This window comes from Lampris incognitus, chromosome 2, assembly GCF_029633865.1.
Source record: "Lampris incognitus isolate fLamInc1 chromosome 2, fLamInc1.hap2, whole genome shotgun sequence".
In the NCBI taxonomy this organism is placed as follows: domain Eukaryota; kingdom Metazoa; phylum Chordata; class Actinopteri; order Lampriformes; family Lampridae; genus Lampris; species Lampris incognitus.
This window is the reverse complement of record NC_079212.1, coordinates 35714946-35732646: the sequence shown is the minus strand read 5'-3', so window position 1 is coordinate 35732646 and position 17701 is coordinate 35714946. Positions and strand designations below refer to the sequence as shown.

At 44.2% G+C, this 17701-nt stretch overlaps 1 protein-coding gene across 1 annotated transcript in view; it reads right to left on the bottom strand.

Moving 5' to 3' along the window:
• soga1 (suppressor of glucose, autophagy associated 1) overlaps positions 1-17701 on the bottom strand; it is a 157177-nt gene that overhangs the window by 44987 nt on the left and 94489 nt on the right. Inside the window, exons 6-9 of the mRNA XM_056299554.1 lie at positions 8041-8208; positions 3633-3786; positions 2731-3301; positions 154-430 (exon numbers count right to left, since the gene is read on the bottom strand). Coding sequence (XP_056155529.1) covers positions 154-430; positions 2731-3301; positions 3633-3786; positions 8041-8208 — 1170 coding nt within the window. The remainder of the gene's footprint in view (positions 1-153; positions 431-2730; positions 3302-3632; positions 3787-8040; positions 8209-17701) is intronic.

Below are 17701 nucleotides of genomic sequence, written 5' to 3'. Positions count from 1 at the left end.
CAAGTCCCGTTGAGTGTTTTGTATTTCATTTCAGTGTCTTACTACCTGGATGATTAGACTGAAATGAATCAACACAGAGAGCGTTTCGGAAACGCACAGTTTTACTCTCATGAAAAAAAAAGAAAAAAAAGAAAAAAAACCCATAAGACATACCTGGTTGTGAGGCTGGGGCTTATCCAGGTTAAATGGTTCTGCGGCCTCATCGCTGCAGACCTTATGGTAGAGCGATGGAGAGGAGGAAAGGCAGTTGGAGTCAGGGGAGGTGAGGAGCTGTATCGCTGTGGAAACCAGGCGGGCCTGGTCCCTCATAGCCAGTAGGGCTTCAGGAAATGGTGCGATCTTATCCGAGTTGTGTTCCTGTCTCCTCTTCTTCTCTCTGATCTCCAGGGGGTCATTCTCACCCCCTACAGGCCCTTCGCGGTGTGGCGGGCTGTGGGGGGAAAGAAAAACAATACATGTTTTTCGTTCAGACTTAGAGTCGTCATTTTTGTTTGCTTTTTTTTGGGAGGGGGATTTCCCCCCCCCTTTTTCTCCCCAATTATATCCGACAAATTACCCCACTCTTCAGAGCCGTCCTGGTTGCTGTTCCACCCCCTCTGCGGAGCCAGGGAGGGCTAAAGACTACTACATATCTCATCCAATACATGTGGAGTCGCCAGCTGCTTCTATATACCTGATAGGGAGGCGTTTTGCCAGGGGGACGAAGTGCGTGGGAGAATCACGCTATTCCCCCTAGTTCCCCCTCCCCCCCAAGCAGGTGCCCTGACCAACCAGAGGAGGTGCTAGTGCAGCGACCAGGACACATACCCATGTAAGGACCTTTAAAATCTAAAAATCTTTGGTACTTCATTTACCAGCATGCTTGTGTCTTAAACATTTCCTGTGTGGGTGTGGTTTCCAAACGTGTGGACCAATGGGATGTATTTGTATTTGAATTTTTGTTATCGGCCAATGATATGATGTGGAGTTGTTCTGCCCGCGAAATCGCGGGGGCGCAACGGTCGATCACCTCGCGGGAAGGAAGGAGCTTGGGGATTCGCAGCAGGACTCCAAGGAGAGAGGTCCCATTTTTTATCTCTCTCTGTGGCCCCATTTTAGTGCCCGTTTCGCGGAGACTTTGTACAAAGCCGTGTACTCGGCCCACATTTGAGGACCGGAGGGTTGCGATTGGCCCACGGTCGTGTGCTTGCTGGTGGGGTTTGTTTTCGCCAGATTGCTTTGTTGCCCACTGGAGGACCATTGTCTTCGCCGGGGTTTTCGGAACGTTGCGACCTGTGGCCATCTTGCGGGTGGAGGCCCTGCCGGGGAGCCGACAGCTAACATAGCGCCGTCCATCCTCTAGACTGCACACAGCCTCCCGGTCGTGGGAGTGTTGGGGTGTGAGTAACCCGGACAGATCACTTATACTGACACACACACACGCACTTTTGTCTCGTCGCCTGGGCATCGTAGGGTGTCTGCCTTGCCCTGCGCTCAGAGAACTGTTTTAATGTGCACCAACGGGCCCCAACAGAAAGTGCTGGGTATTTTTGTATTCTTTTGGTACTTTCTTTCTATTTATTGTGAACGGTTGTCACACCCTGTGAAATTTTAATTAATGTTTAGTTGATCAACAGTACCACACTCGTCTGGTACTCTCTTTTTTTTCCTCTCTCTCTCTCTCTCATTATTATCCAATAAATCCTAATATTATTAATTATATTTCGGGTGTATTGGCAGCTCATTTACTTTTAGAGTGATGGTAATAAGCGTGTGCGGTACTTCAGTACACAGCAGGGTTACACGATCTGCCTTAACCACAGGTTTGTTTAAATTCTGGGAAGATACACCATTCACTAGCCATAGGTAAGTGTAGTATTTTCTCAGTGGAGGCACCGCGCTACTACATTGATAAATATCTTGGTTAATTATTTCTATTATCATTTATCACTATTATTGTCATTAGTGGCACTAGCCTACTAGTACACAGGAGGTTCAGCCAGCTCACCATTCCACCGCTGAGAACTCAGGATCCTGTTGCGCCATTGGATTTTCTTGTAACACTTTAGTAACTGGTAGCATTAGGATGCTGTCTTGTTTAAATGTGCTTGGCGTTGCCCGCCAGTGAAGAAGGGGTTACACCCATATCTGGCTTCCCACCCGCAGACAAAGCCAATTGTGTCTGTAGGGATGCCTTACCAAGCCCAAGGTAACATGGGGATTAGAACCGCCAATCCCTGTGTTGGTAGGCAATGGAATAGACCGCCACCCCACCCACACGGCCCGTCATTTTTGGAGAAAACAGACAAACAAAACAATGTACAGATGTTTCCCTACTCTGTATTCCATGATGTTACAGTTTTGTCGTAGATTTGTAGTCTACTAAGGTAAACAAACAACAAATACTAAGTCATAATGGTAATAATAATCATAATAATGTTAACAATAATAATAATAATTGTCAGATTAAATTATAGGCTTTACATGAAACCCCAATAGTTGGTACTTTTTTCAAATCTATATAGATTTATTACAACAGCAATAAACAGACAAAGATAAAAAGAAAATATGAAGATAAAACAAAAGATCAAAGATACACGATTTTACTATTCTACATGTTCAGGCGGATGTGCTGGTGTGTATGTCCAGCTACTCCCAGTATGGGTGAGCAAATATGATGTACACATTTCCAGAAATATGGAAAAGTCAGCGGTACACCTTTTCCCCCCAAAAAAGCAAACTTTACTTCACCTGGTGGGGAGGCACTCAGCGGAGTCCCCTGCCTCCGCGTCGGTCTCCAGAGCCAAGCGTAAGGTGGGGGGGTGGCAGGAGGAGGGGGATGGGGTGTGGTATGAGGCTAGGTCGCAGCGCTGCAGGTTGGACAGCAACACGCGGTTCTCATACTGAAGCTTTTTCACCTTCCCACTTAACTCTCCAATCTGGAGCCGTGCCACTCGGAGCTCCTCCTCCTGGGGCGGGCCTTCGGTGCTGATGAGCACCGCCCCTTCCTCTATGGAGTGTACGGGGCTGTCATTGAGTGTGCCATCCGTCAGTGATGTCAACGAGTTGGACGACAGCGCAGATGCCGGGGGCGGGAGTTCGGATTTGTAGCGATTGATCTCATTCATTAGGAGTTTGTTCTGTTCCTCCAACTCTATCAGGGATCTCCTCAACAACTCTGCCTCCTCCTCCACGAATTGAAGATGTCGCTGGAGCTCCATCACGTTTTCAGATGAAGCCCCTCCCCCCAGGACTATGGCTCCTCCTATGCCAAGCCCCGCCCCAATGCCACCGGTAACGCCAGCTAGTTCTTGAGGTCCATCTAGGAAAGGAATAACGAGTGGTAAACCTGTGTCAAGCCACTATGAGCACAAAAATAGGCAAGAAAATAAGAGTGATAGCAAACTGACAGTTGAATAATTTGATAGTTTTAGGCTCCATATCAATCAGAACCCATCTCTAGAGGAGTTGTCTTTATTCATATGGTAAAAATAAACGGAATAACAATTTTGCTCAAAATGAATTTCAATACAGTCATGATATACTTTGTATATCATATACAATATATTATCACACAGACATCTTGTAATACTTCATTTATCGAGACTTCAATGGTTATAGTCTTCAGAAGGAAGAAGATAATGTTTAGTTACCTTGTGGTCCCTTCATGTCATCCATCTCAGCGCGGAGCCCCCTGTTCTCCACCTCCAGCTCCACGATGCGTCGGCTCAGGAGGTTGGCCTCCTCTTCCACCAGCTTCAAATGAACTCGCACCTCTGCCTCGCGCGTGTGCGGGGAGTCCGCCACCTTCAGGTGGAGTTGGGTGGACAAATGGGAAATAAGGAGAGGAGAACATCTTTAAATGCTAACAATTAACAAGCTAACATACAAGTTAACAGCTGCGAGATGACAGTGTATGACACATGTTCTTTGAGCAACGTTATAAATGAACTGAGATGGGAGCTATCAGACTGCTGGAATAATAGCGTTCAGTTTGTGGTAAAAGTGGTTTGCGCTTCTTTTTTTTTACATTGTCCTCCTTGCAGTTCTGCAAATAAGCGTAAAAACACTTTAAGACTTAATATTTGTCACTGTAAATTAGCGATATAAGAACAAATCAATGAGTCAAATAAATGTGGAAATGAAAACAATATTAGACCATTCCAAATAAAATCAGTGTGTCTGGGGTTATTTTCATTTACCCCCCCCCCCAAAAAAAGAACCACAACATTTATGAAACTGAACTTAAAACTTAAACTGCTTTATCAAATGACACTCCAGACCTTGTAAAGAGTTGAGTTTACATGTTAAACAGCATTTTAAGACTTCTTCAAGACCTGCAGATAGCCGGGCCTTTGGAAGCCCTTTCCCCTCTCCACATCATTTGCCCCAAATGACTCAAGGTTAGCATCTTGATGCATGCTCAATAATCCAGGTAAAGAAATCACACAGGGTTGAATCAGTTCATCTGGATACAACGTTTATTGATAGGAATGTGTCGTCGCTTATCTAAGTGACCTTTCCAGTCTAAACTGACTGCAGGTATCCCCACCCTTATAAACAATACAGTGGCATAATGACTGAAAACTGACTTTATTATGAAAATCACCCTGGTTTGCATTTTGCTACACTATGTTTTTGAAAATGGGGGATTGCTTCCTCTGGTTTGGGGATGAGTTTTTGCCTCAAGTGAAAGAGCTCAAGTATCTCGGGGTCTTGCTCATGAGTAAGGTTAGAATGGAGTGGGAGATTGAAAGGTGGATTGGTGCAGCATCAGCAGTAATGCGGACGTTGTACCGGACCGTTGTGGTGAAGAGGGAGCTCAGTCGGAAGGCAAAGCTCTCAATTTACCAGTCAATCTTCGTTCCAACTTTCACCTCTGGTCATGAACTTTGGGTAGTGACCAAAAGGGTGAGATCGTGGATACAAGTGGCTGAAATGAGTTTCCTCCGTAGGGTGTCTGGGCTCAGCCTTAGTGATAGGGTGAGGAGCTTGGACATCCGAAGGGGGCTGGGAGTAGAGCCGCTGCTCCTTTGCGTCGAAAGGAGCCAGTTGAGGTGCTTCGGACATCTGATTAGGATGCCTCCTGGGTGCCTTCCTTTGGAGGTTTTCTGGGCACGGCCAACTGGGAGGAGACCCCGGGGTAGACCCAGAACTCACTGGAGGGCTACATGTCCAATCTGGCCTGGGAACGCCTTGGGATCCCACAGGAGGAGCTGGAGGGCAGTGCTGGGGAGAGGGATGTCTGGAGTGCCCTACTTAGCTTGCTGCCACCGTGACCTGACCCCGGAGAAGCGGCTGATGATGAGATGAGATGAAATGAAATGTATATTTTTTTCTTATTTGTAATGTTTGGTTGTACTATGTATATTTTAATCATAAATTACAATAAAGCCTTTTATTACTAGTTGGAAAAATACTTTAATGGATTTAGATTTAGTCTTAGACGTGGATGACTTTTTTAGGTCAATTTAAATAAAAGTCTTTCCCAGACCATGTAAACAGAGCTGGGAAATGGATTTTACATGGAAATAATGAGCAAAAATAAAGCCACTAACAACCTCCTGAAGAAATCAAGCAAAAAAAAAAACGAAAAAAAAAAACGAAAAAAAAAAAAAAGACATTAATTTTATTTGTATTCTAGTGTTTATTTATTTATTTATTTATTTATTGTCAGTTCTCTTGTGGGCTGTTCAGTAAGAACGCCCAGGGGAAATTATGGGCATTTAAAAAGATACAGCAGTTAATCTTAATCCTAATCACTGCTTCTCCTCTTCCTCAGAGACCACACCAATATCCTCACACAGTGAGCTGTACTCTCATTTCATGGTCTTGCTTACCTTTGCTAACCCCTAATTTCAGTTGATAAATCATGAGTAATCAATTATGATGCTAATTTTCTCATTAAATGACATCAGACACTGACATAGCAACAGCTGCCTTTCATATAGAGCGGTGCTAATTACTTAATATAACTGAATCTACAAAGTACGTCATGTTTCTCCATTTCTATTTTCCTTTAAGCCTCATTTCCTCTACCTTCCAACTTCCCTTCCTTTATGCCCTTGCTAATATATCATTATTCATTACTACTGCTCCCTCAGTAAACCTGGCGTTGCCATCTGTCTCATATCTAGATATACACCTGATAAAATTTAGGAGGATTACATTTACACCAGACATTGAAATGCTTCATCAGTAAACAATTTACATTCTGATTACTTTTGCCTTCGTCAAAATGCAGATTTCAACAAAAATCACGTCCTATTTCAGCATTTACATCCTCAAGCATTGACAGAATAGACCTTGGCTTACTTTGTCCCGGTCTGTGAACAGTCACAGATAGGGACGAAGTAAGACAACTACCTGTCAACTATCTCAGCTGTCTGCCACCTGTTTGACTTTTGATGTGTTTCCTGGTTTGGTCCGTGCCGTGCACTAAAGTTTGTTTGCATACACACACCTGCTGAATGTGGGTTAAAGATGCTGGGCACACACTAGATGACTTTTCAAATCCTAACCAATGCGGGAGACCACAAACATAAGGAGATACTTGACTTTTTTTTGTCTTTCACTCATCAGAACGCACACACTGGATGATTAAGCCAAGACAGGATCTCAAACGCTTGCACTAATTACCAGTCAGAGCTCTCATTGCTGTTTTATCATGAACCAGCAGTTGGCAGTCATACAACACATTGGATACCAACCACCATTAAAAATCAAACTAGAAGGGGCGTTCGGGTAGCGTAACGGTCTATTCTGTTGCCTTCCAACACAGGGATCGCCGGTTCGAATCCCTGTGTTGCCTCCAGCTTGGTCGGGCGTCCCTACAGAAACAATTGGCCGTGTCTGCGGGTGGGAAGCCAGATGTGGTTATGTGTCCTGGTCGGTGCACTAGCGCCTCCTCTAGTCAGTCGGGGTGCCTGTTCGGGGGGAGGGGGAACTGGGGGGAATGGCGTGATCCTCCCATGTGCTACATCCCCCTAGCGAAACTCCTCACCGTCAGGTGAAAAGAAGCGGCTGGTGACTTCACATGTAATGGAGGTGGCATGTGGTAGTCTGCAGCCCTCCCCGGATCGGCAGAGCGGGTGGCGCAGCGACTGGGATGGCTCGGAAGAGTGGGGTAATTGGCCAAGTACAATTGGGGACACAAAGGGAAAAAAAAAAGGCAAACTGGCAAAAGCAAAAGTCTGAGAAACAAATGCAGAGGCTGACAGTCAGACACAACTTTTTGGACTTCTTGTGTATAATTTTCTGCAGAAATAAAAAAAAAACAATAAAAAAAGCAATTAAAAGTGTTATTTTGTTGTTTGGAGTTCTGTGCTCTCATTAGCTGTTGTAGGTCTCTATTTGTCTCACAATATGATTTCCAGTCATAAAACATCAAACATGTCTGGGGTGGCTCAGACTGGCTTGCGAGTAGATCGGAAGGCTGAATATTGAATCTGTGACTACCTCACACTACAGGATCAGCTGGGAACATCTAAGAAGCCTCAAATGAGGAACCCCCGCCCCCATTCACAAAAGGGGCAAATCCGGCCTAAAATTGAGCCTAAAATCTGGCCAATTATCCTGTAGTGTTTACCCTGCCTAAGCCGCGTATGCACCCTCTTCCAGTTCCAGTCGTCCCTGCTGAAGGGCCGGGTGATTTAACTGGAGGAAACCAGTTTGAGCTGCTGCTGTAATGATTGTTTGGCTACTGCAGATCCATTTATTGCCCAAGCTAAAAGTCAAGTTGCCACTCTCATGCACTAAAGCATACTTTCTAAATATGTGGGTTGACCCGAGTGTACTGGATTTGCTAAGCAGTGGTGGGCCACAGCACCACGAGCTTTACTGCCTCCACTAAATTACATGTAACACATTAAAAATGCCGCTAAATTCTCTCCCAGATATGCAGAGAAGTGCAAGGGGGATGGTGCAGTTTGGAGAGGCCTTTCTATGTACTACTTCTTTTCTCTCCTCGCAAACCTTTCGCAAAATCCGAAAACAGCTTGATCACCCAAAACCATGTTAACAGCAAGTTCACTCCTTTGTCTCCTTTTTCCAACATCTTACCTCCTCCACGGTGAGGGAGGCATTGACGTCTCCGTATAGGGACCTATACTTGGTCAGCTCCTCCTTCATGGACTCGCTGTCCTTCACCAGCTTGGTCAGTTTCTTACACATCAGAGCCGACTCCTCCTTGGCAAAGTGGAGCTGACACTTTAAGTCTGAACTGTCCTCCTGGGCATGAGAGAAGGAGAGGGGGAGAGAGGGGGAGGGAGGGAGGGAGGGAGAGAGAGCGAGAGAACAAGAACAAGGGTAGAAAGTGAGTGAGAGAGGCAGAAATGTTATTGTTTAATTAGTGAATTTGCACATACAAGGAATATGACCTGATGGGATAAACATAAAGCATACAAACTGAATTAAACACATCATGCTACAGTAGTATAAAAAGGTATCTATATGTACACAACAATGGCAAAGCTGGCAAGTTAGGACATTTGGGAATGACAGTTAACACTACTTTTACTACTACTTTGTGCAATGACAGGACCTGAAATTGGCACATCACTGAATTAAACCTTCTGTGATGGACTGGTGGCTGCTGGGATAGGCTCCAGCATCCCGCGACCCCAACTGGGATAAGCGGCTTGGATAATGGATGGATTAAAACTTTCCTCAAACTTGAAAAACAATGACAGAGTGATATCTGGCAAACGTGAGGCTTTCATCTACCAAACGGTGATGTCAGAGTCAGGATCTGGTGTTTTGAGGCTTTGGTAAAAGCACCAAAGCCGAGTGTCCCAGAAAAATACTCACAAACACAGTCATTAGTGGTTTTACTAGACATCACTCTGACCCTAAAATAGATATTGTCTATCTAAGCTGTTCTCTACACATTGCCAGGGCAGATTTACAGCGGATACAGTGAAAGGTGGACCGTAAGTAAATTTGTAGCTTATTCTTTTAATGAAAATCGTTCACAAATGCTGATCTGAAATACTCCATTTTCCAGATGTTTTCATCCAAACGCTGGCAAGCAGTATGAGTGTACTCAACTTTGGCCGCAAAACGGAAATAAAAACTAACCCCAACATTAACAGCCCCCAACTAAATCACTCAAATCTATAAATGGCTCAGTGTAACTTTGTCTTAAACTCTCAAATATTCGTTCAATGTGCTCTACAGTATTAATAAAGTTTGATGAGTTACTAGCAGTAGTGAGTGGATCTGATTTGAACGGCTTTCCAAACTTTTGTCACAGAATCTAGTCATGGTTTGTGATCTGTTCATTTTGGTGGTTCCACAGTTGTGATTTCCAATCTGAGGCACTTATTTGGCGGTTGGGAAATGAAAATGTTTTGGACTGTTACCGCACTAGAGGAGCTAACATTTTGCTCCCTGAATCAGTTGACATTACGGAAATTCAAAGTGCAGCTTGTTGGGGCGAGAAAGAGTTTATTCAATAATTCAGTCATTCGTAATCTCCTCATTTCATACTACTTGCTTTTCATCTTTGCTTCCCCCTCCATCTATTGGTCAGCAAAGACTTAAAAGTTTAATCAATCTCTTTTCCTTGTTTCCAATATGACGTCACCCCTTTATCTATCTATCTATCTATCTATCTATCTATCTATCTATCTATCTATCTATCTATCTATCTATCTATCTATCTATCTATCTATCTATCTATCTATCTATCTATCTATCTAATCTATCTTCTTGACTACCCTGCTCCTCTGTAGCTACATGTGACCTTACATGACTATGTAGGCTCAATTCTCCTGAACAACACTATGGCAGTATTTGTTTTACAGCCTGAGGACTGTTTCCAACCGCATTAAACAGGACTAGGGCCGGGAGCCTTACACCCATTTATGGTCTGTGGCTTGGAATGGTAAGCTAGCCTGACAATAATAGGTAGCAGGAAGTTAATGGGGAGTGAACAACTCAAACACCGTCTGCAGTGTTTGATTTTGTTAAATATCAGTGTCTGTGAGATGATTGTGCTTATTTTATTCAGTGATTTCTGTCCCTTGCTGTGCTGTGAAGCCCTTTGTATAGGTTTGTATGGATCGACTAAAAGTAGGGAGAGAGAGAATTGGGCTACTTCACTATTCTCCAGTCTCTCTTTGTCTCTCACTATTTCACTCTCATCTCCCCCACCCATCTCTTTCTCTCTGTCTGCGATTGTGTGTCTAGGAGTGTGTGTGTGTGTGTGTGTGTGTGTGAGAGAGAGAGAGAGAGAGAGAGAGAGAGATTGAGCTTGTACACTGGCTATCTTCATCTCCCTTAGCTTCTTTCACAAAGATGGTAAAGAGACGGGCAGAGAGGGGGAGAGAGAGAGGGAGAGAGAGATCACCCAAACATAAAAAGAATAGTAGCAGTGTGTGGATTATACTGAGTACAAACACCTGCAGTATACATAGCAGAAAGCAGAAGGGGGGGCGCAGGGGGAGGTGAAGTTGACAGACGATTAGAAGACGATATAAAGGATTACTGGGTGAGAAACAGGAAAAATAGCCACACAACTTTGTCTAGTGAGGCATTTTGTCAACTTGGCAGATAAAACTACTACCATGATTTTCTTCTTTTTTTCTTTTTACGATTATAGTTTTTATTTTTGGCTGTACAGAACAAGAGAGATGGACCCAAGGGGGAAAAGGCCACAGTTCCTGAAGCAATCGAGAGACACATGGGTTATATGGCACAGTAATCAGCCTGACCCACCAGTAAAACCCGCTGTGGCTGAAAAAGCGCTACATTTTGAAACATGATGGCTTTTGTACAGGGGCTCAAAGTACACTGAAAGCATCAAATACTGTCTCATATCATCTCGCCGCGTTCACTTCTCTCCCTGTTGGATATGATTGTTGACGGAGGACAAAAACACTCATTTGTTTTCTGAGGATTCCGAAATCCAAGTGACCTTTGACCTATGTCAAGGCAAAATGGCTTCTTTCATGCCTTTACTCATCGAGTCCTTGAGGAAAAAGTAGGGCAATGAAATCGTACATCACCCTGTAATACATACCTGAGGACTAAGGGGGTAATGTAGGTAATACGTCAGAAGTATAGAAAAAGTGTGAACTATTTTAGCTACATAGGCCATGAAAGCATAAGCCAACCTAGTGATCCATCATGGTGATAAAACGCAGGTACCAGTCTGCCCCCCCCCCTTTTTCTCCCCAACTGTATTTGGCCAATTACCCCACTCTTCCGAGCCATCCAAGTCACTGCTCCACCCCCTCTGCCAATCCAGGGAGGGCTGCAGACTACCACATGCTTCTTCCAATACATGTGGAGTCGCCAGCCGCTTCTTTTCACCTGACAGTGAGGAGTTTCACCAGAGGGACATAGCACATGGGAGGATCATGCTACTCCCCCCAGTTCCCCTCCCCCCCAAACAGGTGCCCCAACCCACCAGAGGAGGCGCTAGTGCAACGACCAGGACACATACCCACATACGGCTTCCCACATGTAGACATGGCCAATTGTGTCTGTAGGTATGCCCAATCAAGCCGGAGGTAACACGGGGATTTGAACCGCTGATCCCCATGTTGATAGGCAAGGTACCAGTTTCACAAGACACTTCAAATTTACCATCTGTACCGCTGCCATAACAGAGTCAAATTAGGGGTATCAAAATGCGGGAGTCACTTCTCGTCTATAGTGCATTTCCGACTTTAATTAATAGGAGCAGTGTCTTAAAGAATATTCACATTCTCAACACACATTGAGGAACTGGACTGTTTGTAAAATAATGACTGCCAAAGCGATCCACCGATCACTATTTAGCAACCGCACAACTTCCTCCGTAGATGGAGAGGAGCTTTGATGCAACGTTCAATAATGCAAGAGTCATTGATAGACTTAGCTAAGGCGGAGGGAAATGGTACAAAGCTTTTGTGGTGGAAACTGTAATACAGATTCTACATTTTCTTCTCCTGGATCGCCACCTTGCCGTGGTGGAGAAGCTTGCGTGTACTAATGATCCCAAGAGCTATATGCCATCTGGATGTTAGCTCCTGGTAGCATCGCCCAGGTGGCTAGGTCAAGGGGGAGGTTCCAGACAAAGCACGATGCAACAAAGACATCAACGGCAGAACTGACAGAAGATGTCTCCAGGTCACAATGGTAGTGAAGGCGGATGAAGGCTGCAACAGAGGGTGGTCCCCAATCATCTTGGTTCTCCATGCCATTGGACCCTGGCCACCCCCTGTCAAGGACCGTGTGGTGGCTGCAGGCACATCAGCCACTCCACGTAAAAAGCTGTCACGTGCAGGCGTCCTCCCATTATGCGGCTCCAAGATCGGCCTCTCTGCCCACCCGAAAACCCAGAAGGAGGACAGTCATACTCGACCCCGAGTGACTGCCGATGATGATGAATATAGACTGACACTATCCCAAGTGATTGATGACCTTGGTCTGCATCTTAAGAGGTTGTTGGCCAAAGCAACAGGAACTATGGAAGCCAGAACATGCAGAAAATTTACAGTGAATTGAGAAGCATAATTAAATTGACGGATGCTCAATTGGTGTAGTGGACTCTAAGGTGCATCGGTACAAAGTGTAAACTCTAACAGAGACTTGCATGACAAAAGTTTGATGCCAGTACCGACTCTTCCATGACATGACAACCGCTCTCTCTCTCCTACCAAATATTCACATTATGCCTTACAGTAAATTAACTAATAAAGATTAGCACCAGGAGAATAATCTTCACTATGCTGTAATGTCAAATTGCATAGACAGTAAAATGTTACTGATCTAATAAGAAGTCATTTCAAGGCAATACAGATGTATTGCTGAATTGGCTGATAGTTCGACACACAGCACTCCGTGGATTTTAAAAATAATTGACTACTTATTCTTCCAGAGACGGAGGGTAATCCATTACACAGTAAAGCCTTGGTATTGACTAGAATATTGATGTCTCACGCCACCTCACTCTGTCTGCATCTCTTTCGTTCACTCTTTCTCTGTTATCCTTTCAACAGCTGCTATTTCTCAATTTTTCATTGTGCTTTTCCTTCTCCCACTTCCATCCCTTCTTCTAAACCGTCTCCCCACCCATGCTGCCTCCTCTTACCTTACTTTTATTTAATCTCTTGGTGGATAAATGGGTGAAGAATCTGTCCAACAGACAACTCACCCAGGCGGAGAAAGACATCCTTGCTAAGGGGCTGAATTTTGCTGTCACGCCGAGCCAAATCCCGCTCGTGGAACTGATCACAGCCACGGAATTTGTGATCCGTAACAACAACATGATTGACCCGGAAGTGGAGCAATTGCGGACAAAAGTTTCAGCCTGCCTCAGCAATGCGAAGGCACTGCCGTCCAACATCAGCAGAGACAAGAGGAATGCATTCACGACTCTCAGTAAGGACAATAATATCATCATCCTTCCGGCAGACAAAGGCAGATGCACCGTTGTATTAAACCAGACAGACTATCATGAGAAAGTTATGATGTTACTTAGCGACATGAATACTTATGAGCCCCTGAAACGAGATCCAGGTAGTGGTAACAAGAAAAAGGTGATAGACTGTTTGAAGCTGTTAGAACAGGACAATGCTATTGAGAATTTTGTATCATAGATTATACCCAGGGGAAGCTACACCTAGTCTGTATGGCTTACCTTAGATACGTAAACAGGATGTGTCATTACGGCCTATTGTTTGTATGATTAACTCAGATTAACCTATAACATCTCTAAGTTTCTGGCATCTATTCTTAACCTGTTGGTAGGCAGTAATGAACATCACAGTCAGAACACTATGGATTTTGTGGATAAGGTGAGGGACATCATTATGGAGGGGGATGAAACAATGATCTCTTATGATGTTATGTCTCTCTTCACGGGCATTGCTGTTGATAAAAAAGTGGAGGTAGTCCATATTCTAGGATGACTCCACCCTTAGCAATAGGACCACCTTTAACACTGACCAAGTGTGTCTGCTCCTGAAGCTGTGTCTTCAGTCCACATACTTTAGATACAGGGGGCAGTACCACAGGCAGAGGAAGCATGGATGCGCAATGGGTTCCCTAGTTTCACCTATAGTGGCCAAGTTGTATACGGAGGAAGTGTAAAAGAGGGCTCTGATGTCTTATGAAGGGACACCACCTAGCCATTAGTTCAGATTTGTGGACGACACCTGAGTTAAAATTAAATCTCAGGACCTCCCACATTTCACTGACCACATTAACTTTGGGGACAACCACAACAAGTTCAACAGGGAGGATGTGAAAAATTGCAGATTAGCCTGAAATTGCAATTGGTGAGGGGGGACATTTGATTGTTGATGTTTACCGTAAACCAACACATACTAATCAGTACTTAAGGTCAGTACTTGACGCTCATCATCCACTGAAGCACGCACTAGGAGTCATCAGGACGCTATACCACCGAGCTGACAATGTCCCCACTGACACAGCAGCCAGGGAAGGGGAGAAATCCCATATTAAACAGGCCCTGGTTAAGTGTGGTTATCCTGACTGGGCGTTTGTCGAAGCCGGGAAGTTGCCCAAACAGTGAACCAGCCAATCGAAGAGGGGAGAAGGAAAACAGCTGCCTAAGCGGAAGCCAGTGGTGATTCCGTATGTGGTGGGGGTGTCAAAAAAGTCGAGACGCATATTTTCCAAACACAGCGTCTCAGCTGCTTTCAAACTCCAAAACATGCTGCACCAGAAATTGGTCCACCCCAAGGATTGGGTCCCTCGGCACAAACAGAGCAATATAGTGTACACTGTTAAGTGCTTGGAGGATTGCCGTGATTTGTACATCGGGGAAACCAAACAGACGTTGGCGAAGAGGATGGCACAACACAGAAGAGCTACCTCATCAGGCCAGGACTTCAAAGTCTACACCCATCTAAAGGCCAGAGGCCACTCATGTGTGCACATCCTCAAGGATGAGGATGTGCACATCCTTGATAGGGAGGAACACTGGTTTGAACAGGGAGTCAAATAGGCCATCTATGTGAAGAGGGAACGACCATCCCTGAACCGAAGGGGGGGGGGGGAGCTAAGTGTACATGTGTCACCATCCTACAATTCTGTGATTAGAACTATTCCCTAATCCTCTGTGAATAGTGCACATGGCCATTGAAACTCTAGTTAATGGTTGCGGCAATTTACATATGAAACCAATCGTTGGTTTCTGGCCGTTATGCCACTGTATTGTTGATAAGGGTGAGGATACCTGCAGTCAGTTGAGACTGAAGTCACTTGTAAAGCCTGCAAAGCCCCTTGAGGCAAATTTGTAATCTTTGATATTGGGCTACACAAATAAAATTGACTTGACACGACTTAGATTAGAGGTGAAACGTTTCTCCCACTAAACGTTGTGTCCTGATGAACTGATTCAACTTTTCTGTGATAGCCTCTTCTTATTTTTGCACTATTGGCCCACAAATTCTCTCCATTATCAACTGCTCATTGTCTCCCGGTTGTTCACGTCTAGTTTTAAACATGCAATAGTCCAACCTCTCCTGAAGAAGCCTGCTCTCAACCCTTTTTTAAAGCAATTTTAGACCAATTTCAAATCTACCTTTTTTATCTAAAATCTTAGAAAAGTCTGTTGCTCTTCAACTAATAACACACATGAATAAATGTGGTATATTCGAGCAATTTTTTTAAATAAATTTATTTCTGATTTTTCCCTTTTTCTCCCAATTTAGTGGCCAATTGATTCCTATTTTAGTTCAAACACTCACCCTTGTACTGCACGCGTTCGCCAACTGCATCTCTCCAGCCAACAGTCTCGAAGGAGACGCCTCGCCATTTCCATGACAAGGAGACTCCAGGCCGAGCCACTGCTTTTTCCGACACACACAGAGACGCATTCATGTGACGAACACAAGCCGCCTCCACCCCCCTCCCGAAGACAGCATTGCCATTTATTGCTGCTTCATCGAGTCCGGCCATAGTCGGATCTGACGAGATGGGGGTGCGAACTCCGCTCCCCAGTGGGCAACTGCATCGACACAAAGCCGATGTTTAGAGCGCTACACCACCACGGACCCATATTTGAGCAATTTCAACCAGGATTCCATACCCACCACAGCACAGAAACAGCTCTCATTAATGTTACCAACGGCTTAGTGCTCACCGCTGACTCTGGTGCTTGCTCAATTTTAATTCTGCTTGACCTGACTTCCACTTTTGATACAGTTGACCATGACATCCTTTTAAATCGCCTGGAAAACTATGTTGGCATTAAGGATACTGCTCTTGCCTGGTTCCAATCCAACCTATCTGACAGATCGTTTTCTGTTATAATGGGAGAATTCTCCTCATCCCCAGCCCCCCTTGCATGTGGGGTCCCCCAGGGTCAATTCTTGGTCCACTATTATTTTTGATTTACATGCTCCCCCTGGGTCAAATCATCTGTCATCACAATATTAATTTTCACTGTTATGCGGAAGATACCCAGTTTTATGTCACTTACTGGTAATGACACACACAATCTTTCTTGTGTTATGGCTTGTCTCTCTGATATTAAGTGCTGGATATCACAAAACTTCCTCTGGCTCAATGAGTCCAAATCTGAGGTCCTTTTTTTCGGCCCCCCTAACCTAACCTGTGACCTGGAAAAGAGTCTAGGAAACCTGTCCTCCAATGTTACGCACTCTGGCTGCAATTTGGGTGTCTTTTTGACTCCAAGCTCTGTTTTGACACACAAATCACCAAGGTAGTACAGTCTTGCTTTCTCCAAATTAGGAACATCTAAAAACTTTAAAATGTTCTATCTCAAATGGACCTCAAAAAAGTCATCCATGCATTCATCTCATCATGTCTGGATTATTGTAACTCCCAGTATTCAGGGCTCAGTCAAAAGTCCATCTCCAGCCTCCAGCTCATCCAAAACTCAGCTGCCAGACTGTTAACAAATTCCAAGAGACATGAACACATCACTCCCATTCTTGTAATGCTTCACTGGCTACCTGTTAGGTATAGGATTGATTTTAAACTTTTACTAATTACTTTGAAAGCCCTACATGGCCTCGCTCCTACATATATCACTGATTTACTCACAACCCATGGGCCTGGTCGCTGCCTGTGCTCCTCAGGCAGGTCCTTTTTAACTGTTCCCTCAGCTAGCCTCGTTACTAAAGGCAACCAGGCATTTTCTGTAAGAGCCCCACAGCTGTGGAACTCCCTACCGGAGGAAATTAGGCTAACAAACTCCCTGCCTTCTTTTAAATCACTTCTTAAAACTTACTTTTACAGGAAGGATTTTTTTTCATAGTAAATCCATTGTTGCCCAATTTTTACTTTTTTCTTTTTAATTTCCATATTGTTTATATCTTATACTTTTATAATTTTACATTTTTAATGTTTTTATATTTTTCTTTTCTTTATTTGTTTTCATCATAATCCTTATTTTATCGGCTCTAATTCTCTTAATTTTAATCATGCTCATAACTTTATCCTGACTGTGTTTTACCTTGTTCTGTGGAGCGGCTCTGGCATTATGTCCTATATTTTTATTGTATTCTGTTGTTTTATCTTGACTGTGCATTATTTTATTCTGCAACATTGTTTAGAAATGTGCGACATAAATAAAGTTTATTATTATTATTATTACTCGGTTCTGTTCTGTCTTGTCCACTCATTTCTTTTCCCTTCCTCTCTTACCCCCAGAGGACGCCCCCCCCTTTTCTGTAAATCTTAGCCTCCTTAACTGAATGTCTAAATTTTCCTACCTGTAGATTAGACTGTTAGATCA